The 26,568-nt window shown below is 41.5% G+C and overlaps 1 protein-coding gene across 7 annotated transcripts in view; it reads right to left on the bottom strand.

The window, feature by feature from the left end:
- Window positions 1-26,568, bottom strand: part of SYTL3 (synaptotagmin like 3) — a 93,569-nt gene that overhangs the window by 45,093 nt on the left and 21,908 nt on the right. For all 7 annotated transcript variants that reach the window (XM_038526454.1, XM_038526449.1, XM_038526452.1 and 4 more), the window contains one exon: window positions 11,799-11,863. In XM_038526454.1, coding sequence (XP_038382382.1) covers window positions 11,799-11,863 — 65 coding nt within the window. The remainder of the gene's footprint in view (window positions 1-11,798; window positions 11,864-26,568) is intronic.

The following is a 26,568-nucleotide window of genomic DNA, read 5'->3' as shown; positions in this document are numbered from 1 at the left end:
CTTCCATTCCATGGGTCACCTTTATACTCTATTGACAGCATCCTTTGATATACAAGCTTTTCATTTTGCTGTAGCCTCATTTGTCCATTTACTTTCTGTTGCCTGTGGCTTTGGCATCACATCTTGAAATCACCGCCAAAGCCAATGTCTTCCTTCCCTCTGAGTTTTTCTTCTAAGAGCTTTATAGTTTTAGGTCTGTTGTCCATCTTGAGTTAATTTTTGTAGGGTGTTAGGTAGGGGTCCAACTTCATTCTTTCACATGTGAATCTCCAGTTTTCCCAGCACCATTTACTAACAAGGCTGATCTTTCCATCTTGAATGATACGTTTAGAGTCATTTGGTTACATATTCAAGAGTTTCTTAGGGGTGCTCTAGATATTTCCATTGGTCTCTTTGCCTGCCCTTATGCCAGGGCCACACTATTTGGATTACTGTACCTTCATAGTAAGTTTTGAAATTGGGAAGTGTGGTTGGTATGGATCCCTACAGCACACTTTTTCTTTTTCAAGAAACAGACCAAATAACCCAATTTTATACAAGGGCATGGGACTTCGTTCAATAGACAATATAGAAGTGGCCAATCAGCACATGAAAAGATGTTCGACAACACTAATCATTAGGGAAATGCAAATCAAAACACTAATGATACAACCATATGGAAAACAGTGTGGAGGGACATTTAGGTGCTCAGTGGTTGAGCGTCTGCCTTCTGCTCAGAGTGTGATCCCAGGATGCTGGATCGAGTCCCCACATCAGGCTCCCTGCGGGGAACCCGCTTCTCCCTCTGTCTATGTATCTGCCTCTTTCTGTGTGTGTCTCATGAATAAATGAATAAATCTGAAAAAAAAAAAACAGTGTGGAGATTCCTTCAAAAAAATTAAGAATGGAACTATTATATGATCTAGCAATCCCACACAGGGCATATATCTGAAGGTGCAATCACTATCTCAAAGAGATAGTTGTACTCCCATGTTCATTACAACTCTGTTCACACTAGCCAAGATATGGAAACAAATTAAGTGTCCTTTAACTGATGAATGGTTAAAAAAAATGTGGTATATATTAAAATGGAATACTGGGGCACCTGGGTGGCACAGTCGGTCGAGTGTCTAACTCTTGGTTTCATCTCAGGTCATGATCTCAGGGTCGTGAGATCGAGCCTTGTGTGGGGCTCCACGCTTGGTGTGGAGTCTGCTTGGGCTTCTCTCCCTCTCTCTCTCCCTCTGCCCCTCCCCCATTGCACTCTCTCTTCTCTAATATGAATAAGTTCTGGGAATCTAATATATAGTCACCATGGTGATCACAGTTAACAATACTGTAAGTTGCTATGAGAGCAGAGTGTTCTCACCATAATGATGGCAAAATTATAATTGTGTGATGTGAAGGATGTGTTAACAAACCTTATGTGGTAAATTTTTTGAAATATCTATATGTATCAAATCATCAAAACAAAATTCATACAGAGAATAAAATAAGTGTCAGGTTAGTAGATACCTAATAAATACTGAGGGAATGAGTTACAAAAACACAAACACATCAGGATGCCTGGGTGGCTCAGCAGTTGAGCATCTGCCTTTGGCTCAGGGTGTGATCCTGGAGTCCCAGGACCAAGTCCCACATCAGGCTCCCTTCATGGAGCCTGCTTCTCCCTCTGCCTGTGTCTCTGCCTCTCTCTGTGTGTCTCTCATGAATAAATAAATAAAATATTTTTTAAAACCCACAAACACAATGAAATACTACTTCATACCCATTGTAATGGCTATTAAAAAAAAAAACAGAAAATAACAAGTATCCACATGGATACAGAGAAACTGGAACCCTATGCATTGCTAGTGGGAACATAAAATGGGCAGCCACTGTAGGGAATAGTATGGTGGTCACTCAAAAAATTAAATGTAGAATTGCCATTTGATCCAGCAATGCCACTTCTGGGTATAAACACAAAAGAACTGAAAGCAAGAAGTTGAACAGGCATTTGCACACCCATGTTCATAGCAACACTGTTCACGATAGCCAAAATGTGGGAGCTACCCCAGTACGCTTCAGATGAATGGATAAACAAAATGCAGTATATACACACAATGGAATTTCATTTAGTCTTAAAAGGAAGAAAATTCTGGCACATGCTACAACACAGATTGACCTTGAAGACATCATAAGTGAAATAAGAAAGACACAAAGGACAAATATACTATGCTTCTACTTACATGAGGACCTGCTGTAGTCAAACTCATAGAGTCAGAGAGCAGAATGTGGTCACCAGGGGCTGGCTAGGAGGAAGCCCAGATAGTATGTGTTTAATGGGAAAGAGAGTGTTGGTTTTGCAAGATGACAAAGTCCTGGAGATGGATGGTGGTGATGGTTGCACAATGTTGTGAATGTGCTTGATGCCACTGAACTCTACACTTAAAAACAGTTAAAATGGGAAATTTTATGTTATGTCTATTCTACTGCAATAAAACAATAAGCATGGAGTTCTTAAACACAAAATGATTTCTCATTTAAGTATGTATGTGTCTGGTCTTCCAAAAAAACATATTCACATAAGGAGATAACCTAATGTCCAATAGGTCAAGATATTCTCTAGAAACTACCCTAATCAATAATCTGATCTCAACCTATGAACACATGAATTCTTAACTAGAGATGATTTCATCTTGGTTGCCCATTCTGTTCATAAACAGGGAAATAATGATGGTCACTAAAATGTGGTTCCATTACCAGCCTATCACATAGAGCTGAGGGCAGCACACTTTCTGCACAGAGTCAGGTTTAAAAAAGTGTAGGCTTTGCCAGCATACAATCTCTGCTGCAACCACTCAACCACATTGTATTGCAAAGCCAGCCACAAATAGAAAGGATCGAGCATGGTTGTGTTCCAATAAAACTTTACATAAACAGCCAATGGGCCACATGTGGCTTGTGTGTGTTAGCTTGCTAACCCCCAACAGAGCAAGTAGTAGTAAGTAAAATAAAATACTGACTAGCCCAATAACTAGCCCATGTAATCATGCTTTCCCTCCATGTTAGAAGCAACGGATCAAAATCCAACAGCAGATAGGGAGGTAGTCATGACAAGTCAAGACCAAAAATGTAAACTGCTGAGGGTGGCCTCATCATCAAGAGGTGGGGGACAGTGGTGGAGGCAGAGACACAGAAATGGTCCTGGTAGGGAATGCTGGTGCTCAGAAAGCAGCAAGGATATTCTAAAGGCTTGGGGAGGTATTTGAGATATTTGAATACAGGGGGCAAAAATCTGGGTTGAGTTGATGTATTCAAAGCACCTTGGACAATCTAAGCAATTCAAGTTTTGAGTTGCTACTATGAACAAAGCCAAAGACATCATGAAATCAAAGATGGCTAAACTCAAGAACTTGCTTTCAGAATATTCTTACCTAGAAACACTGGATGAGAACGAATGGTTTGAAGGTCAAGGTCTTACTTCACACGGTAATCATAAAATCTGACTTGACAGTCTCTGTTCTAACTGATTTAAATGGACCACTCTGCAAATCTGTCAGGAATATGAGCAGCAATCCAATCAGTTGAGAAAAATCACTTCTAGGGCCCACACTCCCTTCCTGTGAGTATGTGTTCATTTTGTCTTTCCCCTGAAGGAGAGTAGTGAGAAGGAAATATTCAGGAGATAAGATGCCAGTTTCTTTAAAATAAGACAAAGGTATATTCAAAATTATGTATACAGGAAATAAACATGATTTCATAAAGACACCCTCTCATGAATGTAAGTACACAACTAGGCACTTGATCTGTAACCTCCAGAAAGCTTTACTTAATCATCTTGGCAAAATCCACCTGTTGAATTGCATGGGTGGGAGGTCTTTACTGAGCCAGCAAGCAGAGAGGCAATGAAGGCAGGGCCTTATGGTATGGTCACCCCTATTTACTCATACCTACTTCTTTTAATTCGTGAGCCCGAGTGCTCCAGCCCCCACACAGCCAGTCCTGCTAGCTGTTCTCATAGTCCTACAATCAGATGGGCCATATCCAAGCTGCCCACTAGAAGTATAATACTCTAAAAAGTTACATGAAGAATTAAATCACATTTACTACTGGGAGGGGGTGATAAAACTTCTTCTTCTTCATGGTTATGAGACACAATATGTCCCTGGTTAGCTAGATAATGGATCATTGAGACCATTATGAGAGGCTATATCAAGGTACGGCCTTCCCAAACTATTTTATTTCCCAAATACTAACAATGAAGTGTAAGTCACAACAAATTGTTTATATATAATATTTAACCATTCTGAAACTTGAAAAATATAGTAACTCGAAAAAATATAGAAACTTGAAAAAAAAATAGTATTGTCATCTTTCTGCCCTTAAACTCAAAGATCAAGTAATAAAATGTCACGGTTGTTAAAAAACAAAACCAAAGAAACCCAAAGAAAGTAAAACACACATTCACAGCAAGGAGCCAGAAGAGGGCGCTGTCTTTATAAGTTTAGCAGATGCCCCCCAAAATAAGATCAGTTTTCAGTTTCGGTTCTGTTATTAGTGATCTAGAAAAGTGTCATCATAATTGTTTACTATATTTGCTACTTTACCAGTGGCTCTCAAACTTAACATGCATAAAAACTTATTTGGGGACTTGTTAAATACACATTCTTGAGTCACACCTGGTCCCATGGGATCAGGAACTTTGAATTTGAAACAGCTTGCTGCTGATCCTGAAGCAGGGTTCCCAGAAGCCACAGTAAAAACCCTCAGTGCAGAGATGGCCAACTGCCTGAGGGTGGAGAGGCAGGAGGTGATGATACCAGATGGCTGGGTAGCTAGCTGCCTACGCAACACTCAGACCCTACAAAGGTCTCTATGTTCTGATCATTCTGATGCACCCCAGATGAACTGCAAATACGGTATACAAGGAATTATTTTAAGACAATGAAACCAAATATCAAATTCTAAAATCTTAGAGGAGGGAAAAAGCCAGTCTATAATCAGAAAAAAAAATTAAGAAAAGCATCTATATTTTTAAAATATTTTTAAATATTTAAAATATTTTTTGTACCATCTAGCTGCAAAATGAAAAATTGGAGTTCATCTTTTCTTGCTTTTAAATCTTTTTAAGGATTGGAAAAGTAACACAACAAACTGCTACAATTAATATCAGTTATTCTTTGTTGGATTATTACTTATCCTTTGTCTACTTTCAAGGAAATTTGGGGAGCATTTACCTTAAAAGGCACATATCCAATAGAACCCTTAAAATAGGCATATAAAAAGGAAGCGGGGTGACAGAGGGCATAATGATTCCTAGAATTCCTTTGATGGGACATGAAATTTGGCTCTAAGTTTCTGGATGCTAAAGAGGAACAGAGCTCTCTGTAGCCATAGGTATCTTCTCCCGGCTAAGTTCTAGTATTGGGTACTATTACAGAGAACATCGCCTGGGGTCTGCAAGTAGCTCCATCCTTACTTCATTCATTCACTCACTCACTTATTTACTCATAGCTCCAACCCTCAAATGATTATAGCAGAAAAGTTAGAGTTGACTGAATACATCTAAGAAAAAACTTATGTCAAAAAACGTAATGATTAGGTGCAGCTAACAGGATAGAGAGCTAAGAGCCTTAACATATAAAGAATGCCAGAAGTTCAAACAAGTAGGAAATATTCAACTCCACTAGTAATTAGATTAATCCAAATGAAAACAACAGTTAATTGTTTCAGACTACCCTAATGTTGTTGTTTTTTTTTTTTAAATCAAACTGATAAGGTTTGGATTGTTTTAAGAATAATCCCTACAGGTAAGGAGGGTACACCCTTCTCAGAGGCAATGTTCCTAACCTCTCATTTTATCCTTCTTTTTCTAGAAATGTTCAGAGATGTACCAAAGATTTACCTACAAAGATGTCCATTGCACTTTTATTTATTATTTTGATATTATAAACTCCCAAAAACATAATTCAAAACTGGAAGATTCCTCACTGTACAACAATAGTGATTTGGTTCAATAAATGAAGTCATGGGGATCCCTGGGTGGCTCAGCGGTTTAGCACCTGCCTTCGGCCCAGGGCATGGTCCTGGAGTCCCAGGATCCAGTCCTGCATGCGGCTCCTTGCGTGGAGCCTGCTTCTCCCTCTGCCTGTGTCTCTGCCTTTCTCTCTGTCTCTCATGAATGAATGAATGAATGAATGAATGAATGAATAATAAAGTCATATTCCAACATTGGGGTAAGATGTAGTCATCTGAAATTATATTGTTGATGATGGATAGGATATGGAATAATGTTCTTCATAAATTATGTAAAGAAATAGTATAAAACTATATATACAATTGGGTCCCAATTATATAAATCTATTAGCTTGGTTCATATAAAATTGCCTTTATTCAATCATTTTTACCTAAAAACATCAATTTTTAATAGTTTAATCTCAATACTTTTAAAAATGTGTGTGCATGTGTATATATGTGTATATTTGTATATATATTCACACACATGCATAAACCCTCACAGACATAGATATTCATAGATGTTCACCAAAGAACAGAAATGATGTACACCAAAATGTTAACAAACGTTTTCAGGGTGAAGTCATTGTATTTTTAACATTATTTGTTATGCTTTTCTTTACTTCTCAAATTTTTTAAATGAATATATGTTACTTTTACATTCAGAGTCAATGTAATTTGGAATTCCTGTTTCAAGGGATAGGAGTTTGTGGTGGCCAGAGCGTGGCAGGACAGCTCATGTACCCTCCCAGGGTGGTGTAAATGAGCACACACTTCCCGGAAGGCAATTTGGCAGAACATAGTTAAGCCTTTCAAGTGTTCACACATTTGACCAGTCATTCTTTTTCTTAGAATCTACCCAAACGAAATAAACAGAGATACCAAGATACCTGTACAGGATGTTCATCACAGAGTTATCTGTGATACAAAATTTTGAATACAATGATAAACTCACTGACAAGATAGTGCATCCATCTGATATATTTTAAATATGCATTGGGACAGCTCTTAGTAGCATAAGAAAATGTTTGTGCTATATTGAATGTTAAAAGGAAGATTAAAATCTACATATGGCCTGATCATAAATCTGTTTAAAAGATTTGTAAGTCTAAGGGTGCTTGGTTGGCTCAGTCGGTGGAGCATGCAACCCTTGATCTTAGGGTTATGACTTTGAGCCCCATGTTTTGGGAGTAGAGATTATTTAAAAAGAAAATCTTCATTTAAAAAATTTAAGTCTGGGGGAACCCCGAGTGGCTCAGCGGTTTAGCACCTGCCTTCAGCCCAGGGCGTGATCCTGGAGACCCAGGATCGAGTCCCACATTGGGCACCCTGCATGGAGCCTGCTTCTCCCTCTGCCTGTGTCTCTGCCTCTCTCTTCTCTCTCTCTCTCTCTCATGAATAAATAAATAATTAAAAAAAATTTAAGTCTGTATGTGCACACACACATGCACAACATCACCTAGAAAGAAGTCAGGAAGACAGAGAGAGAGAGAGTGTGTGTGTAATTAACAGTAGTTTGTTGAGTAGTGGATTTTTATTGACTTCTGTATACCGTTCTGAATTTCTGAAATATTCTGAAGTACATTACTTCTATAATTGGATAATGAACAATTTATTTTAAAAGGGAAAAGAAAGCTCCCTCTTTACAAAGTGGAGGCTGGAATGCGGACAGGGCAGGTGGAGTCTTGGGGACCAGGTAGGAGCTACTGCGTTAGAAGTGGGGATGAAGAGTGGGGCAAAGATTCAAGAAACTGGGGAGGCAGAAATGTCAGGATCTGCTGACTGGTTGGGGGAGGGAATCGGGTATGAGTCTTAGGTGTGTGGATTAGGATACGGCATACAGGCTAGGGTGGCCAGCTTCCTGGTGGGCTGCAGGGCCCCTGGTCTCCTGATGTATCCTATGCCATCCCTCCCACCCTGAACAGAGCAGACCTATGTCACCACAGGACACAGCAGAAATGACAGCATGTGCTTTCTGAAGCAAGGCCATAAAAGAGATTGACAGGGACAGAAAGTAGAAAGTAGAATAGAGGGGCACCTGGGTGGCTCAGTCTGTTAAGTGTCGATGTTTGGCTCAGGTCATGATCCGGGGTCCTGGGATCAAGTCCCGTGGAGGGCTCCCTCTCAGTGGGGAGTTTGCTTCTCTCCCTCCCTCTGCCCATCCATCTGCTTGTGCTCTCTCTCCCAAGTAAAGTATTTTAATCCAAAAAAAAACAGAAGTTCCTAGGAGTTCTGCAGAGGTAAGGAAAGGGGAGATATGGGAGGAGGAAGAAGTCCCGAGGATGAATGGTGCTGATGGTTATACAACAAAGTAAATGCAGCAGATGCCATTGAACTGTATGGTTAAAAATGGTTAAGATGGTAAATTTTATGTTGTATATATTTGACCATAATTAAAAATAATTCAATATAAAAAGGTCGGGCTCTGTCTTTGTCTCTCTGGCCCTCCTGCCCTGGGGGAAGCCGGCCACCACGGTGAACACACCCAAGCAGCCCTGCCCAGAGGCCCCAGGGGTGGAGGACCCCAGGCCTCCTGCCATCAGCAGCACCAGCACACCTGGTATGTGCATGAACCCTGGAGAAAGCAGATCCTCCAGCTCCAGTTTCTGTCTTCAGCTGAAGGCCATATAAAGACCCTATAGAATAATACTGATTATTTTAACCCACCACATTTTGGGCAAATTTGTGGTCCAGCAATGGAAAGAGGCACAGATTTGGGCCGCCTTGCACCCTTTTGTGTCTCGAACGACCATCTCGTTTTCCAACTTCCAATCAGGATATTGAAGGTGGAAAGAGCGGCGTTCACACTGTTAGAGCAAACACTAGGTAATACGCAGAATCTCGGTCTCAAACACATGGGAGAGCAGGGGTTGCAGTGGGCTCCCCACCAGAGGTGCCAGAGAGCGGGAGGGCGGCAGTGACCCAGTGCATCGCCCCGTGACCAGGGTCAGCTTCCTGCAGTTAAACCACCGCTGGGGGCCCACAGGCTTCCTTTTTTGCCTTCTTTCCTCCAGTAACACCTGCTTCACCGATTCCCTAAATTAGATCCTCCCTGCTCAAATCCCCACGTGGTTTCTATTTTCCTAACTGGCCCTCGGCAGATATAGCGCATGGACTCGAGTCAACTCAGTTCTGTGCCACCTTGTCTGTAGAGCACAGATGTCAGTAAGGTGCAGAGCCACCTGTCCGCATGAGCCATCATCTCACCCTCATGGCCTTTCCCTACTTGTCGCCTCCCAACCTCCACCCACCTGTGCTCACGAGACTGCTTGAGTACTGGGCCCAGCACAGTACTTTTCTTGGTTTCCCCATGCCTTCTGAGCCCACCTCGCCTACAATCAGACAGTAAGAAAATGAGACACCTCAGCATTTGAGGAAGCAATTGTAGAAGGGTCAAGAATTTGGTGTTTTCTTTTGTGCTGGTTGTTTCTTTTATACCTTGGGAGAAACAATAAAAGGATAATTTATTCTCAGGTTGACTTTCATTGTCTGCTTTTTTTTTTTTCTTGATATTTTCATTCTGGTGGAAAGTCACTGGACAAAATAAGAAAAACCTGGGAGTTCAGGTTCATTCCTAGCCTATTCCTCTTATGTCAGGTGGCCACCATGCCAGCCTACTGCTTCCACTCACTTCTACTCACCAGAAGAGCAACCAGGGGCACCTGGGTGGCTCAGTGGTTGAGCATCTGCCTTTGGCTCAGGTGGTGATCCCAGGGCCCTGGGACTGAGCAGGGATCCTGCTTCTCCCTCTGCCTCTCTCTCTCTGTGTGTCTCATGAGTAAATAAATAAAAATCTTATTAAAAAAAAAAAAGGAAGAGTGCCAGAAAGATGATGAGAAGGTAAGGAGCATGCAGATACATGCACGCACACGTGTGCACATGCATGCACACACAGCCATGTTCTGGCCTGCAAATTAATTTCCCTAATCAAAACAGTGATACTAAAACTTTCAACAGTGTATTAAAAAGTTTCCAGGACAGGTCCCTGGGAGTGGAGTTGTTATTGAGGAATTCTAGAAATTTCACTCCCTACAGTCTTACCTGAACCAGGTGAAAAAGGAGACACTACCACCTGAAGAAAACCTCAGCCCCCGACAAAAAAAGTTTTAAGTACAATCTACTCCCCAACATGGGGCTCGAACTCACAACCCCATGATCTAGAGCCACATGTCTACAGACTGAGCCAGTCAGGCACCCCAACAAAAAAGTATTTTAAAAACCCAAAGCAAAGCAATAAAACTTAGACCTCATGCTGCCATGCTTGCCTAGATTATGCCCTAAATGGGGACGACAGCCCCAGGGAGGGAAAAAAGGTGATTAGTGGAGGAAACAAATCCTAGCGTGCTCCAAAAGGCCTCAGTACATGAACAGAAAAATACCTGGGATAGTCCACTTTCATGGACAGGTAGCATTTAGGAAAAAGTGTTAACAAGGCTAGGGACAGGAGAGAGGGAAGTAAGGAAAAGCATTGAGAAGCACTGTCCTAGGTGAGACCATACACACTTGCTCACTCTTTTGCTTGAGCATGCCCATTAGCACCTTACTTTCTTCCAGATTTGTAATAAGCTCTGCAGAGACATCATCCTTTCTTGAGTAAGAAGAATCAGGACTATAATCCAGAGAGAATTTAATGCCGACTGAATATCAACCTTAGTTAACAGTGCCTTTTATAAGAGCTGAACGTCAACGCTCAGACAAATGGCTTCCTTTCCTTGCCAACACATTTTGGGTTGTGGCTAAATAGCTTCTTCCTTTATCTCAAATGATCACTTTTTCCAGAAAAAAAAAAAAAAGAGGGTTTCAAGTCACCCTGTTCCCTCTAGGTCAGTCTTGGCCTCTTGTGTGCGGTCCCTGCTGTCCCACATCGCAGAGGATGTGTGTTACCACTGTGAACGAATGTGATTCACAGAGCATGTGGACTCCACTTTATCTTGAGGACACATGTGTGCACCTTTGTCAGATACATTACTCTCTTGTCTGTGCAGCTCACATCCTGATGTGGCACTGCTGTTACCAAAGCACAACTAGTTTCCCTCATGGTTTCCAGTCCTAGCTACCAATTACACAGTTACATCAGCTTTGCAAACACTTTATAAGATAATCGAGGTGCCCAGACCATGTGCGTGCTTGCACTTGTTGAATCATGACAGGACCTCACTTCCTAATCATCAATATCTGCTAAATCCTAATACCATTCACTGCCTGTAACCTTCAGTTATTCAATCATTTTAATCAAATATCATGAGCAAGGTTTCGTGCTTCGTGCTATAAGGGGCTAACACAATTTAAAAAGCACAGTTTCTGCTAATGGAAAGAAAGAGAAGTATCCAAATAATATAACATATGGCACTTTGCACAATTATGGAAAAGATGAACAAACCAGAGCTGCTGGTGTTTCAGAGGAGGAAAACCCCACTCCCACAATCAGGAAGTCTGGGAGACTCCATGGAGAGGTTAGAACTGGGGTATAGAGGGGAATACCACCAACAAAGATGCTGAGCAGTGTGGGCCAGGGGGCAGGTGCAGGAAAACAACCAAACAGAGCAGAAGGTCGAAGGGAAAGGCCTGTCTACCATGACTTGTAAAGTTTTTGTTGGTCTGTTTAAACAAACTCCATGCCCAGTGTGGAGCCCAATGTGGGGCTTGAACCCATGACCCTGAGATTAAGAACTGAACTGAGACCAAGAGTCCAACGCTTAACTGACCAAGCCACCCAGCTGCCCCAACCTGTAAAGTTTTTTTATATACAAAGTCTTAACACCAAATATTTTACAACTAGGAATATATCACTTTACTTTAGAAAAAATTTTCAGAGCATTTACCTTCTGTTGGAAATTTCTTGGCTCGTTCCTCAAAGAACCATTCTCCAGTTTTTATTTTCACATTTCTGTAAAACAAGCAGAAAGGGAGCCTCAGATAGAGACGTGGTTGGTGCTGTATTTAGCTCATAAGAGGTAGGTACATAGTATCCCATAAGATTAGTCTTGCAAGGGTTCTCAGTGTTCAAATTTCTGGCCCCATCCCCTACTTTACAGACCTCCTATACAGGTTAAGTGATCCAACCAGTTAGCAGCAAAGCTGAGAGTCTCTGCTTGGGTCCATTTTACCCTATATGTAACAGGTACATGCAATGTATACATACTAACATAGGTGTGTGACCAACATATAGTATGTACATAAGTGTTTTCTGAATAAATTTATAAGGATAGACAGAATTACCATCAAAATGATCAATTAATTATGTTTATGGCAGTAAATAATGGCAGGAAGGATAGTCAACAAAAAACCTGATGCTGTCTATTTAGCTAGGGGGAGATCATCCCTAGGATATGTTAAGGTTAGTTTGTGTTAACCACAAGGTTTACTAAGAGCTAACAGACTAGCTGAGAAGTTTCCTGAAAGGACCTGAAGTGTGCTTCATGGAGATCCAGGGACCTGGGTCCAAAGTGGACCACCTGAGAAATGACCTCTTCATGCAGCAGCTACTAGGGCTCATCTGCATCCCTGCATCTCCTCCAGGCTTGGTCATGTGAGGAACAGGGCCCTTTGCTCATTGCTGGAAGCCAAATCCCAAAATACCTTGTGCTCTTGACAATTCCCAAATTTCTGGAGAAACCACCCTCAATTTCAAAAACCTTGGAAATGTAGAATTGTTGACATCCATCAGGACGTAAAAAAAAAAAAAAATAAACACGCAGGTGTTACAAGTTATTCACACCCTTAAAATAATGTGCCACAAAACTTGCCAATTCCCGGATGTTGAGACTTTAAGAAAAACTAAAACTTTATTAATTCTTGTCTATAAAGTATTCATCAAAATAAGTTCTCCATGAGGTTATTTTAGGCTATATATAAACTTAAATGCAGTTTTCTTAATTAATGCTTACAACTGCTGTAAATGTAAGTCAATTCACAAATATATGTTCAACTACCCGTTTTTAAGAGAAATATCCTCTTTATCTATGCAGCTCTAGTAACTGTTAGAAGACATCAACCAGCTTCTCCCCTTCAACTGATGAGAAACTGCTGTGTTCGACAATGAGTAAATAAATTGTGATTCCCAATGCTTAGTGACTAGAACAAGGGAAAAATACACAGGGCATTTATATATTGTGATAACAGAATTTTGATAACCAGTCGCTGCCATTCAGAGCCAAAATATATAAAATATTCAACTGTGATATGTCTGTAGAGAGACAGGGAAATTTTGCACCATAAAATCGAAAATCTAATCTACTAAATCAACACAAAACACTTTGGGAACTCAGCTCCTAGGAAGCTTCCCTCTGGCATGTGAAGGCAAACGGGATGAAAGCTCAGGCCAAGCGTGGAGAGATGAATGGGGCGGGCGGTGAATTCACACTCCTTGGAAGGGAGCACACCTGCACACCTGCCTGTGGGCAACTCTTCCATCTTTACCTGCAGGACAAGAGCTAACCGTGAGACGAGGAGAGTTGAGGAGCCAAATCAGAAGTGGAAGCAGGAGACCTCCATCTTTTTTTTTTTTAATAAATTAATTTTTTATTGGTGTTCAATTTACCAACATACAGAATAACACCCAGTGCTCATCCCGTCAAGTGTCCCCCTCAGTGCCCGTCACCCATTCACCCCCACCCCCCAGGAGACCTCCATCTAATAAATGAACTCCACTTCTGGACTTTTCTGCTGGTGGTAAGTGACCTTTTCGGCCAATCTACCCGGTCACACTCTGCAGCCTGTTACTCTTGGGACTAAAAGCATCCACGTATCAGACAGGGCTGGGGATGGGGCAGGGCTCGGACTTGAAGGAGGTCAGAGCTGAGAATCCAGCAGTGAGTCAAACCACAATCCCCTATGGCCAGCCAAGGCCAGCCTAAGCAATGATTCGCAAATACCCTTCATGATGCTCCCTGTCCACACCAATCCCAAGATGCAAAAAGGGGACCATTTGTTGCTCTTATCGTCTAAGAGGCGAGCAGACCTTGCAACAGCGAACCCATACATCTCTGTCCTTGTCAGGGCCAACGCAGGGTAGACTGACTCACAGCAACCAGAGGAAGTGTGTATTATTTCTCCCAGATGTTTGATCAAAATCTGGCTATGAAAGCTTCCTGGAACATTTTTCTGAGCTCAGCAATAGGCTAATGCTTTTACATTCCTCAGAATCAAGACTTCTTTAAAACTTGCTCAATCAATTGACAAATACATCTCAAAGGCAAAAGCCTAGGGTTGGTGGAGACAACAGAAGCCACAGTACTAAGAGAGCTGAACCTGGCGTCTGACCTTGCCCCTGACTCTGCATGAGGACCACTGGCATAAATGCCAAGCACATGGTGCAGAGCCAGCTCTAACTACCCTTCTGGAGATTCCAGCGTCCATTTCCATAGCCTTGAACTCTGCTAACACCGTCATTTCATCAGCAAACAAGAAATAACTGTTGAAAAGCACTTGGCAAATTCCAGTATACAAACGTTCTATGATACAATGAATGGATGACCCGAACAGAAAGATCGTTTGACCTGTTACTATCAGCAAGTAGTGAGCCAAACAGGCCTGTTGGAAAGCAGTTTTATTTTGCATCTAAATTACTTGCATCTGCAGATGGTTAACTGTCCCATCCACGCTTAATATTCTTCAAAAAGTCAGCACGATGTCCCAAGAGTTGCTTAATGTATTTTCCACCACGCAATGGACAAGAAGAGGTGAAAATTGGTCTGCAGAGTCAGGATTTTGGGAATGTCTACAGAAGCACATTTCCCTGGGCAGATCTGCTCTCCACCCAATGTCCTGATGGCCAGGACACCTCAGGAGGGCCCTGGTGGCTCATCAGACGAATAAGCTGCAAAAAGTCCATATGAAGAAGCCAAATACTGTAAAACTGAGCAACCTCACTGCTTTGTGCTAGCTTGTCCACCTGTTTGGTAATTCCCAGCTGAAGTAGTCTTGTGCAACCATACAGTTGAATTTTTTTTTCTTTATTTCAAGTAATCTCACGTCTAAGATAGTTTTTAGTTACAAAGCAAAACAGTGAGTTTTTTTTCTGCTAGCTCTGTTGATCTGCTTTTTACAGGAAAAAAAAAAAAAGACTGATTACAGTGATTAAATCCTAGGTAACTTGGGGAGGACTCAGAGAATCAAGATGAAGATAAGGAAATGATTGTATCAAGCTGCTACCACCACTTCTTGCAAAACATTAGTAACCCTCCCTCTCACTTGACCTCAGAGAGAAGACAGGAGCCCCCTGTCATACTCAGTCCTGTATTCACATCCCCCAAGTATGCCTAGGGCACATGGTAGGGGCCAGCGAAGACATGTGGATTGGTGAATGAAGAAAAAGTCTCAGCTCTGTGGGAACACCCTGAGATCCGAAGAGATAAGCTGGGATCCTGCGGGCAGTGTGCATGGTCTAATGTGTGTCGGCCTCTCTAAGCACATGCGGCAGGGGCCACAGACTCAGGCACCAGGCGTAAATGATGGAAGCAAGCTGGGTGTGAGACAATAAGGTCAGGTGGGGACTGTCATGAGCTGGAGAACCTGTGGCTCATTTTAAGGCATTAAAATGATCAATGTTAGACTTCATGCAGGCCAAACACAAAAGGCCCGTGGGCTATCTGCAGCCTGTTGGTCACAAGTTTGTGATTCTTGGTTTGTGACATCAGTTAACTTAGTCGACAAGAGTGAGAAAAATCCCACTGTAGCTGGACAGAGCTGCACTTGAGGCCTTGACAAGAAAAATCGGGTTAGATGTTGTGTATCACCCTATCTTCCCCAGAGATCTAAGAAGGGCCCACCACCACCAACAGAGCCACAGGAAGGGGAGAAACAAAGAAGACATACTCATTGGTAATTGTTCAACCTGAAGACACAACCGAGAACTTCTGACAACACAATGCCACCCGGCAGGAGAAAGAGTCCCAACAACTTCTCAGAGCACACAACAGTGGGAAAACCAGGGCACATTCCAGAAAGCACTTAGGCTTCAAAAACATTTAAGACCTGCTTCTAGGAGAAGGAGACCAGAAGATAGAAGGAGAAACCAGGCTGATGCCAAGAGACATCAGACTAGAACAATCTCTCTTAAAAAAAAAAAAAAAAAGATTTTATTTATTTATACATGAGAGACACAGAGAAGCAGAGACATAGGCAGAGGGAGAAGCAGGCTCCCTGTAGGGAGCCCGATACTGGACTTGATCCCAGGACCCCCAGATCACAACCTGAGCTGAAGGTAGATGCTCAACCACTGAGCCACCCAGGTACCTTAACATCAGACTAGAACAAAGACAAATCTAGGAAACTAAGAACACAAAAGCAGAGCAAACTGTTTACCAACAAGCAGGAGCAGAATTGAGAGCCTGGAAAGCTGAACTGGTGATGCTGACTCAGTAGACGTGCTTTTCCAGAACATGAAAAGAAAAAGACATTAGATGTTGGAGGAACAGAGAACAAAGCCAACCTACATATTAAAAGTTACTTCCCCCCCAAAAAAAATAAATAAATAAAAGTTACTTCCCAAGAAGCAAGGGCAAGTGGCATAAGAGATGATCAGAGTAATCATACCCGACTGAAAAAAATGTTACTGAGGCAAAAACCAAGCAAACCTTCACCTCACACCCATTAGAGTGGCTACTATGAAAAACAAAACCAAACAAAGCAACCTAAAAATAGTAAGTGTTGATGAAGATGTGAAGAAACAGGACCCTTATGCACTGTTGGTAGGATTATAAAATGGTACAGCTATTATGGGAAATAGTATTAAAAAAATTAAACATGTAAGTACCCTACGAACCAGTAATTCCACTCCTGGGTGTATCTCCAAAAGAAATGAAAGTAGAGACTCCTAGAGATGCTTGTACACCTGCGTTCACAGCAGCACCATTCATAAAAGCTAAAAGGTAAAAGCAAACCCAAGTGTCCATCAACAAATGAACAAAATGTGACATATACACACTATGGAATATGCATCCTTGGAATATAAAGTCTTATATAGGATGGAAACTTGCAATAAGCTACAACACGGATGAAGCTTGAGGATATTCGATGAGTGAAATGAGCCAGTCATAAAAAGACAAACACTGTATGATTCTACTTATATGTGCACCTAGAACCTGCAAATTCATAGAGAAAGAAAATAGAATGCTGGTTTCCAGTAGGAGAAAGAAATAGGGAGTCTTTGTTTAATGGCTATAAAGTTTTAGGGCTTTTTGCTTTTTTTTTAAGATTTTATTTATTTATTCATGAGAGACAGAGAGAGAGAGAGAGAGAGGCAGAAACACAGGCAGAGGGAGAAGCAGGCTCCATGAAGGGAGCCCAATGCTGGACCCGATTACGGCTTTTTGCTTTTAAGAGTTGATAGGACTTTTAAAAATTTAAATTCAACTAGTTAACATATAGTATATTATTAGTTTCAGAGGTAGAGTTCAGTGATTCATCAGTCCTTACATAATACCTAATGATCATTCCATCCATGTCCTCCTTAATGCCCATCACCCAGTTACAAAGTTTCAGTTTTGTGAGATGGAAAAGTTCTGGAGATGGATGGTGGTGATGGTTGCACAAAGATGTGAACAGACTTAGTACCACTAAACTGTAGATTGAAAAATAGCTAAGATATTAAGTTTCATGTTATATATATTTTACCACAATTAAAAATATTTTAATCTTTTAAAAGATTTATTTATTATTTGAGAGACGTGGGGTGCTCAGTGGGGAGGGGCAGAGGGAAAGAGAAAGAAAGTCTCAAGCAGACTCCACACTGAGCACAGAGCCCCATACAGGGCCAATCCCATGACCATGAGATCATGACCTGAGAAGAAGCTGGATACTTAACCAACTGTACCACCCAGGTGCCCTTAAAAAAATACATATATATATATATATTTTAACTATATATATATGTGTGTGTATTATATATATACACACACACACACTATATATATAAATATAAAACTATAAAACTATATATAGTTTTTTTAAACAACCAAATCCAAGGGATAGGCAGCTCAAAGGAACTTTATTCCATAAAAATAACATAGAGGAGCTCATACCCAGACATGGATGAGAAACTGGTTTTAATTATAAGTACACAGAAAAAAAAACACACAATGTTTGTAACACATAAAAACCAGATGATCAATAAAGAAATAAAAATAAAAATAGCTTCGGATGTCTCTGTCATATTAAATTCCAAAAGACAATAAGAACACATTTCTGGAGCTTTGAGATAAAAAGGATGGGACCTAAGATTTTAAAACCCAGTGAAGTCATAGCTCATGATGGAAGGCTACAGAGGGCAACCTCAAATCTGCAATGACTCAGATCATATGCCACCCACATGCTCTTCTAGGGCAAAAAATCCTTCAAGAGGCACTTCAGTTGATTGAAAAATGAATCAAAATAAAGAACTTGCAAATTGGGAAATCCTGGTCTCAAAAGATTAGCAATGAGTGCTTGAATGTGTTAAAACTTAGAGTTGGCTTAATAATTGTAAATATAATTATAAAACCATGCAGGTGACAAAAATAATTATTGAGAGAGATATCACAGGACATAAATGTAATAATTTATAATAATGTAAATATTTCAAAATGACATGAATAGCATTTATAAAACATTTGTCTCTATGAATTTCTGTCTCTACTCTGGGTACCTCCTGTAAATAGAATCATACATTTTTCCTTCTGGCTTCACTTATCATAATATTTGTAAAGTTTATCTGTGTTTTAGCATGTATTAAAATTTCATTCTTTTTTTGTAGTTGAATAATATTCCATAACACGTATATACGACATTGTTTATCCATTCATCCATTGATGGACACTGGTTACTTCCACCTTGTGACTATTATGAATAATAATGCTGCTATGATCACTGGCTTATTATTTAATATTTGAAAGCTACAGGGTTGTTGTCAAAACCAACATTAAGGGGTGGCTGGGTGGTTCAGTTAATTAAGTATCCAACTCTTGATTTTGGTTCAGGCCACAGTCTCAGGGTCCTGGGACTGAGTCCCACATCTAGCTCCATGCTCAGCATGGAATCTGCTTGGGATTCTCTCTCCCTCTCCTACTCATGCTTTCTCTAAAATAAATAAACAAGTCTTTTTTTTTTTAAAAAAACCCAGCATTAATATTTTCATTTTGTTATTTCAGGTAGCAGAAGGTTTTACAATATACTAGCTCTTAAGAAAATTTTAAAATGCTGACAGATCCTATTTTTAAATTTTGAGTAGGCTTCAGGCCCAGTGTGGAGCTTGAGCTCATGATCCTGAGATTGAGAGTCACATGCTCTACTGATTGGCCCCAGGATCTATCAGCATTTATTTTTATTTTATATTATTTTTTTATTTTATATTATTTATTTTATTTATTTATTTTTTTAAGATCTTATTTATTCACGAGACACAGAAAGAGAGAGGCAGAGACATATGCAGAGGGAGAAGCAGGCTCCACCCTGGGAGCCCAATACAGGACTCGATCCAGGCATTCCGGGATCATGCCCTGAACCAAAGGCAGACACCCAACTGCTGAGCCACCCAGGTGTCCCTCTATCAGCATTTATAAGAAGATTCATATTTTAAATACTCACATTTCCGCAAACTGAAAATTAACCCAGATGCATTTAACATGTAAGATTATATGTTACATAGGAGGTTATGTGCATCATACCTCCTTTTCCAAGCATAAGGCAACATAAATTTATGCCCCTAGATTATGGAGGTTTACACACAAAGTAACCATTTCAGAGGTGGCAAAATCTAGGTTAGTCTTTGAGGATTCTGTTCAAGGTAACAGCTTCACTGCCTTGTTGGCAAGTTTTTATAATTATAAAAGTGGAAGGAATAACTGATTTCTTATCCAATGACTTCATTTCTGTAGTTATAAAAGTACTGTTCATACGGATAGCAAAGCACATAAAATTAGGCAGACATCTCTTTCCTTCTAAAGAAGCAGTTTTGCTAATTTATTTTCTTTCTTTTTTTTTTTTTTTTTTTTAGATTTTATTTATTTATTCACGAGAAACACAGAGAAAAAGAGGCAGGGACAGAGGCAGAGGGAGAAGCAGGCTCCATGCCCGATGTGGGACTCGATCCCCGGACCATGGGATCACATCCTGAGCTGAAGACAGATGCTCAACCACTGAGCCACCCAGGTGTCGCAGCTTTGGTAAACTTAATGATTTTTTTTAAAGAAATTAAGTTTGAATCTGACAAAGATATCACAACACCTAATTCCATCATCACCAAAGCATCTCAAAAACAGGATTTCAGAAGAGTGTAACATACTGAGGCCAGCTTTAACATTAGCTAGAAATCCATGGGCAACTTTCTTTGAATGAAAATATCGATTCTAAACTATCTGCAGTGAGGGAACAGTACAGAGTTGAATCACCTAAAACCCCTAAATTCACACATGACTTCTCTTTGTCATCAGAATGCATTTTGGTCTGCTCTATGGACATGGGTATGCTATTGTGGAAATTCCTATGAAAACATGACTTCAAAGGAACTACATGCCTGTCTGGGATCCCTATATCTTCCAGAACCCTTAACTCTAGCTCACAGTTAACCAAAGCAGGACCTCACCACCTCACACAAGGCGCCAGCCCAGGAAAGCAGCCTCCTCGTGCTGACCTTCCCTACAGGGCAAAAGTTTCAGCTGAGCTGAGTGCAGTGACAGTGTCAAGTATGAACAAGAGAATTAATGCTACAGAAGGCTTATTTATCTCCGAGAAAGGTTTTAACAGCCAAGGCCTGTGTAACTAATCAAGTACTCATCACAGAAGAAATTTCAGCTTCAACAAAAGGAATGATATTCAAATTATTGTGAAAGCATTCCCTTTAGTAAGTACAAAATAACCTTTTCAAAAATAAACTTTTTCCCAAAATGTTCTATACATCTCCAGTTTTTTACTATATGTTTTAGTAGCACAAGGCTTCAAAGAATATTAAATGTTCATTATTCCCATTTGGCCAATGGATTAAAAAAGAATATCATGATCCTACATACAATTATTATCTTTCATATTCCTACAGAAAGCAAGGTACATATACCTCATGAAATAGCCAAGCTATACCGTGAGGACCAAAACAGATGCCATCGCTAGGTGACAACTAAGAAGAGAAAAACTTTATTTCAAAGACCAAAAGGCTTTTCCCTTGTAAAATTGGTTTTTAGTGGCTAATCTCTTGAAAACATGCAGATGCATAACTATGTGAAATATTTGACTCAATATAGTCAACTCATGTATACTTTTTCATGTGAAGCACATGAACACAGTCACTATCAATAATGTTAAAAAATCAGATTAGAAAAAAAGTCAGGTTTTGAAATAGAAGATAGGCAGCAAAGACACGTCACTTTGACCTTGGCACCAAGCTAAAATCCTTCCTCGCCAGCTCTCCTATACCATACCCAGCATTCACTTGGGTTTCAACATTTCGCGGAGTTAGAACTTTTAGTCATTTAAAGAGCAGAAGTATTTACAACAATGACTGCAAATTATTCCATTCTCATACATTAACTATTTGCCTTGGTGGATATGAAATGGGGATTCAGTATTTTACCAAAACATGGGATTAGGAAAATGCTGGGACTATCAGTCTGAAATTTCAAAGATTATATTTTCCAAGCTCTGGGAAGTTTTACTTTAAGGAGAAAACAAAATTGCTATAAAACTTGTCTCATAATGTCACTTGATTTTTTTTTTAATTTTTATTTATTTATGATAGTCAGAGAGAGAGAGAGAGGCAGAGACACAGGCAGAGGGAGAAGCAGGCTCCATGCACCGGGATCCCAATGTGGGACTTGATCCCGCGTCTCCAGGATCGCACCCTGGGCCAAAGGCAGGCGCCAAACCGCTGCGCCACCCAGGGATCCCTGTCACTTGATTTTCAACAAAAGTTATTTCACACAAGGCGAAAGATACACCCTCCTGTAACAATAGCTTTGCATCTAAATCCTAATCTAAAATCTATTTGGGCAACAATAACAAAAAATCCCCTTTAATAAATTCCAAAATTTTATTTTAACCTTTACTGCTCTGTGCAATAATTCAAATCCCAACCAGAGAACTAAGAATGTGATAATAAATGCCGAGGTCTGTATATCAATCTGCAACCACTCAAGTTTCTCTCCATTAGCCTCAGGCCTAGTACATCCGAGACATGTGAGCAGCCCTGAAATCAACAGTACTGCCTCCCACTATATGAAACCCTAACTCTAAAATCTCTGTTCTAGAGATGCAAGTATAAAGTTTAGTCTCTTTGACATTTCATCATGGTTGTTACCTCGTGCCATTTCATCGTGGAAATTGTCAGTACGCTGCAGGGGGACGGGGGGCATTAAGCAAAGAAGCAAGGACGCATTTATACCTCTTTGTCTTCTTTCCTTCACCCAAATCACCCTCTTTTGATGGCTCCCGCTAAGGACGACATAGGGCCCCCCATGACTGGAAGCAACTTTCAACCAACTTTGTTCTTCCAAGTCCTTTTCAGTTTTTTTCTTTTTAAAATTTTATTTATTTATTCATGACAGAGTGAGAGAGAGAGAGAGAGAGAGAGAGAGAGAGAGAGGCAGAGACACAGGCCGAGGGAGAAGCAGGCTCCATGCAGGGAGCCCGACGTGGGACTCTATCCCAGGTCTCTAGGACCACACCGGCACTGAAGGTGGCGCTAAACCGCTGGGCCACCGGGGTTGCCCTTTTCTTAAAAAAATATTTTTAATTTCATTTAATTTTATTTTTAATTTATTTTTAATTTTTAATTTATTTTTATTTTTTTTAATAATTATTTTTTATTGGTGTTCAATTTGCCAACATACAGAATAACACCCAGTGCTCATCCCGTCAAGTGCCCCCCTCAGTGCCCGTCACCCATTCACCCCCACCCCCCCTCCCTCCTCCCCTTCTACCACCCCTAGTTCGTTTCCCAGAGTTAGGAGAGAAGAAATGGGTAGGAAATATCAGAAAGGGAGACAGAACATAAAGACTCTTTATTTTTTTATATTTTTTTATGTCTTTGTTTTCTGAGGTCTTTCTGCTGCTTCTCTTTTGCTCTCAATTTCTTTTTGCCTCCAGCCTTATCACTTCTTGCCCCCTTCACTGTAAAGAGTTTCCTGGGGATAGGTGGCCTTCACCTTCCCTGCCCCTGGGTCCTCCCTGTGGAACACTGGCATACTCTGGTACTGCTTTCTTTTGGGGAAGCACCTATGCTCACACCCCGTTTCCTATGAGTTCGAGATCCAAGGTCTTCTGAGTGGCTTTTCTCCCCACAGGTGGGAGAGGGCAGAGATCTAGAAGGGGTGGGATTCAGAAGACCAGGGCTCTAGTCTAACTGACTCGCTGGCCTCAGGCTAACTACTTTATGCCTTAGCCTCTTGTTTCTCACCTGTAAAATTAGGATGATAATTGTAGCTGCCCCATAAGACTTTATTTTATTTATTTTTTTAGATTTTTATTTATTTATGAGAGACACAGACAGAGAGCCCGATGTGGGCCCCGATCCCAGGACCCCAGGATCACCACCTGAGCCAAAGACTGATGCTCAACCACTGAGCCACCCAGATGCCCCCCCCCCCCCCCCCCGCATAAGACTGTTTCGTTAAGGTTTAGATCCCCAAGCTGTATCCTCCTTCCCCAACTGATGCCTGTCTCCCTCTCTTCCTGACTCTTCGAGAAATACTCCAAACACACATGCTTGAAAGTCACCTAGAACCAGGTCAGCCCTCCCTCCTCTGAGTTCCCAAGGACTCTTAGCAGCTCCAAGAGGAAATGTGCCTTGAAGCAGAAACCTCATAGGTCTCCTGGAACCTTGACACAACCCCGAGGCCAGGACGTTCCACAGGCCTTTTGCTCTGATTGCTCTGTCAATGGGTTTTGCTTTTTTAAAATTGCTATCTTACAGCTTCCCCTTTCCTGACTTAGAAAACCTCCTTCCCTCTTCCTGGTCCCACGATGGATCCACTTCTTCCCAAGGACTGGATCTGAGGCTGACAAAGCTACAGAGAGAGGAAAGCCAGAGAGGCCCACCCCTCATCCAGGACTCACTCAGTTATGATTGTCAAATATTCTAAAGTTTAACCAGCCTTTTCTCTAGGATGGGGGAGGCCAGGGTGGACCAAACCAGACAGGGAACAGAGGCTGCAAAGAAAGGGGAGAGGGAATATGTGTTGTTATAAATTATTGCCTTCTGTCCCCATACAATTTCCTGAAGCAATTTACTCCTTAATGCAATTATCTTTGGTATTTTGAAAAGCATCCTTATTTCAAAACAAGGAAGTTGGGATTTTAGAAATCACACTGTGTGTACTTGGAGGGTAGAGTTACAATAGCCAGGGCACGATGCCCTCTTGCGTTGCCTTCCTGGGAGACTGCCTCAGCCTCACCCGTCCTCCTGTTGTGATTTTTAGCTTACAATAAACTATTAGAAGAAAAAAAAAATGCCAAGCATTTAACCCCTTACCAGGCAATGTTTACTATTAGAGTTCGAATACAGTTGATTGAAAGGAAGGAAGAAAAGCTGAAGACCTTTCTAGACATTATTTGGAATTGTTATCTCCTCTCTCAAGAGCCCTGGTCGTGGTGCAGCTCTTAGCAGCTCCCTGTCTTTCCTTCCCAAGGGATTGAGCATGGAGCTCTTAAAGAAGAAAAAAAAGAAAAAAGAAAAGAAAAGAGAAGAGAAGAGAAGAGAAGAGAAGAGAAGAGAAGAGAAGAGAAGAGAAGAGAAGAGAAGAGAAGAAGAAGAAGAAGAAGAAGAAGAAGAAGAAGAAGAAGAAGAAGAAGAAGAAGAAGAAAAAGAAAAAGAAAAAGAAAAGAAAAAGAAAAAGAAAAAGAAAAAGAAAAAGAAAAAGAAAAAAAGAAAGAAAAAGAAAAAAGCAAAGCCTGAAGGACAAAGCCTCAACCAACCAAAGGGACGTGAGTTAGCTCTGAAGTCAGCGTGACTTGGCATGCTGCCGTGGAAATAGAAGGTGTGCTGTTCAGGAGCAAAGAAATCTGGTTGAACAACTTCACTTCTCCTTGGATGAAGGATTGAAATTAGGCCTTGCAAAGGAGCAGGAAATCTGAGGACTTTAATGTCAGGAGCCCAAAAAACACAACTCTCCCAATTCAGGGGGAGAGGAAGCCCAGCCAGTGGACCCGCACCACGTGAGTGGCTCTCGGGATCTCTGTCCAAGGGCACTCAGACATCTGCAGCAACACTTAGAAGCTGTTTTCAGGGATCCCTGGGTGGCGCAGCGGTTTGGTGCCTGCCTTTGGCCCAGGGCGCGATCCTGGAGACCCGGGATCGAATCCCACATCGGGCTCCCGGTGCATGGAGCCTGCTTCTCCCTCTGCCTGTGTCTCTGCCTCTCTCTCTCTCTCTCTCTCTCTGTGACTATCATAAATAAATAAAAATTTAAAAAAAAAAAAAAAAAAAGAAGCTGTTTTCAAATCCCAAAGTCTCTGACTATTCTCCTAGACTCACACCAGACGAACATTCCTCCCTTCCCCTAAGTTCTGCAGTGCCCTTGTGCACGCTGTCCCCAACAAACAGAAACACCTGCTCTTGTGTTTTCAAGAAATCCATGACCAGCACATCCTTGCGTTGGAAAGTGGGAGCCCAAGCCAAACATGCTGTTTATCATTTTTGAAATGGGTAGTTCAATATATCAATTCCATGTTATAAATTGTTTTAAAAAACATCACAACACCAAATGATTGAAATATGTGAAGATTCAGTCCAGCACTGATAGAGAGCACACTCATTTCTTTATCCAAGTATTCAGTGCAAGTCAGCTTACCTCTTTCCAAGCAGCCTTACGTAAAGCTGCATGGGATGATGTGGCATAGGAGGACCCTGAATGTACCTCCTCCCACCGACACCAAATCTGCAGCCTCATATGGAGAAACTCCCTCTGAAGAACTGAAAACCACTGAACTGCCCTTCCACAAGGAATGATGGAAGACCACACCCAGATGGGCAGGAGAGGCAGAGACATGGTCTTGCCAGAAGCCCCCTGGCCCCCCAGCATGGAGACCCAGAACAGGAAGGGATTTCACAAGTACAGTTTCTCCCAGAGGAGTGAAGGGTTTATGCCCCATGCCAGGCACCCCAACCCTTGGGACCTGCACCAGAGAGATGTGCCCCCCAAAAGTCTGGCTTAGAACAACGGGACTTATGTCCAAGGAGCATGTGGTCTCACTCACGTGGAGACCCGGGACAAAAGCAATCTAGACTCTTGAGCCTAGATGAAAAGCATCTAGACTCTGCACGAAGGACATTCATTTGCTAATCTTAAGGCATCTGCCAGAGGGGTGGGGGACAGGTGGGACTCTCTCCAGAGATGAGCACCATTTCTGCAGTCTCCCTCTATCCTACTGGCATGGGCAGGCACACAGAGACATGGAACCCTCCTGCTGCCTTGCTAGGGCCAGTGGGGTGAGTGGTCCATGATATTTTCCCACTGCCTTGCTGAAGCTGGTGGGCATGTGCCTTCCCAGGAAGGCTGGAGGGTACAAGTGGTCACAGCATTCTCCCACCGCCTTGTTGCTGCTGACGGGATGCAGAGACAGCACTCTCCTGCAGCATCACTGAAGCCAGGGGCCGTGCACAGCCAAGGCATTCACCCACTGCCTTTC

Source organism: Canis lupus, chromosome 1, assembly GCF_011100685.1.
Source record: "Canis lupus familiaris isolate Mischka breed German Shepherd chromosome 1, alternate assembly UU_Cfam_GSD_1.0, whole genome shotgun sequence".
Taxonomy (NCBI): Eukaryota; Metazoa; Chordata; class Mammalia; order Carnivora; family Canidae; genus Canis; species Canis lupus.
Note: the sequence above shows the minus strand (reverse complement) of the source record. Positions and strands in the feature narration are given on the sequence as shown.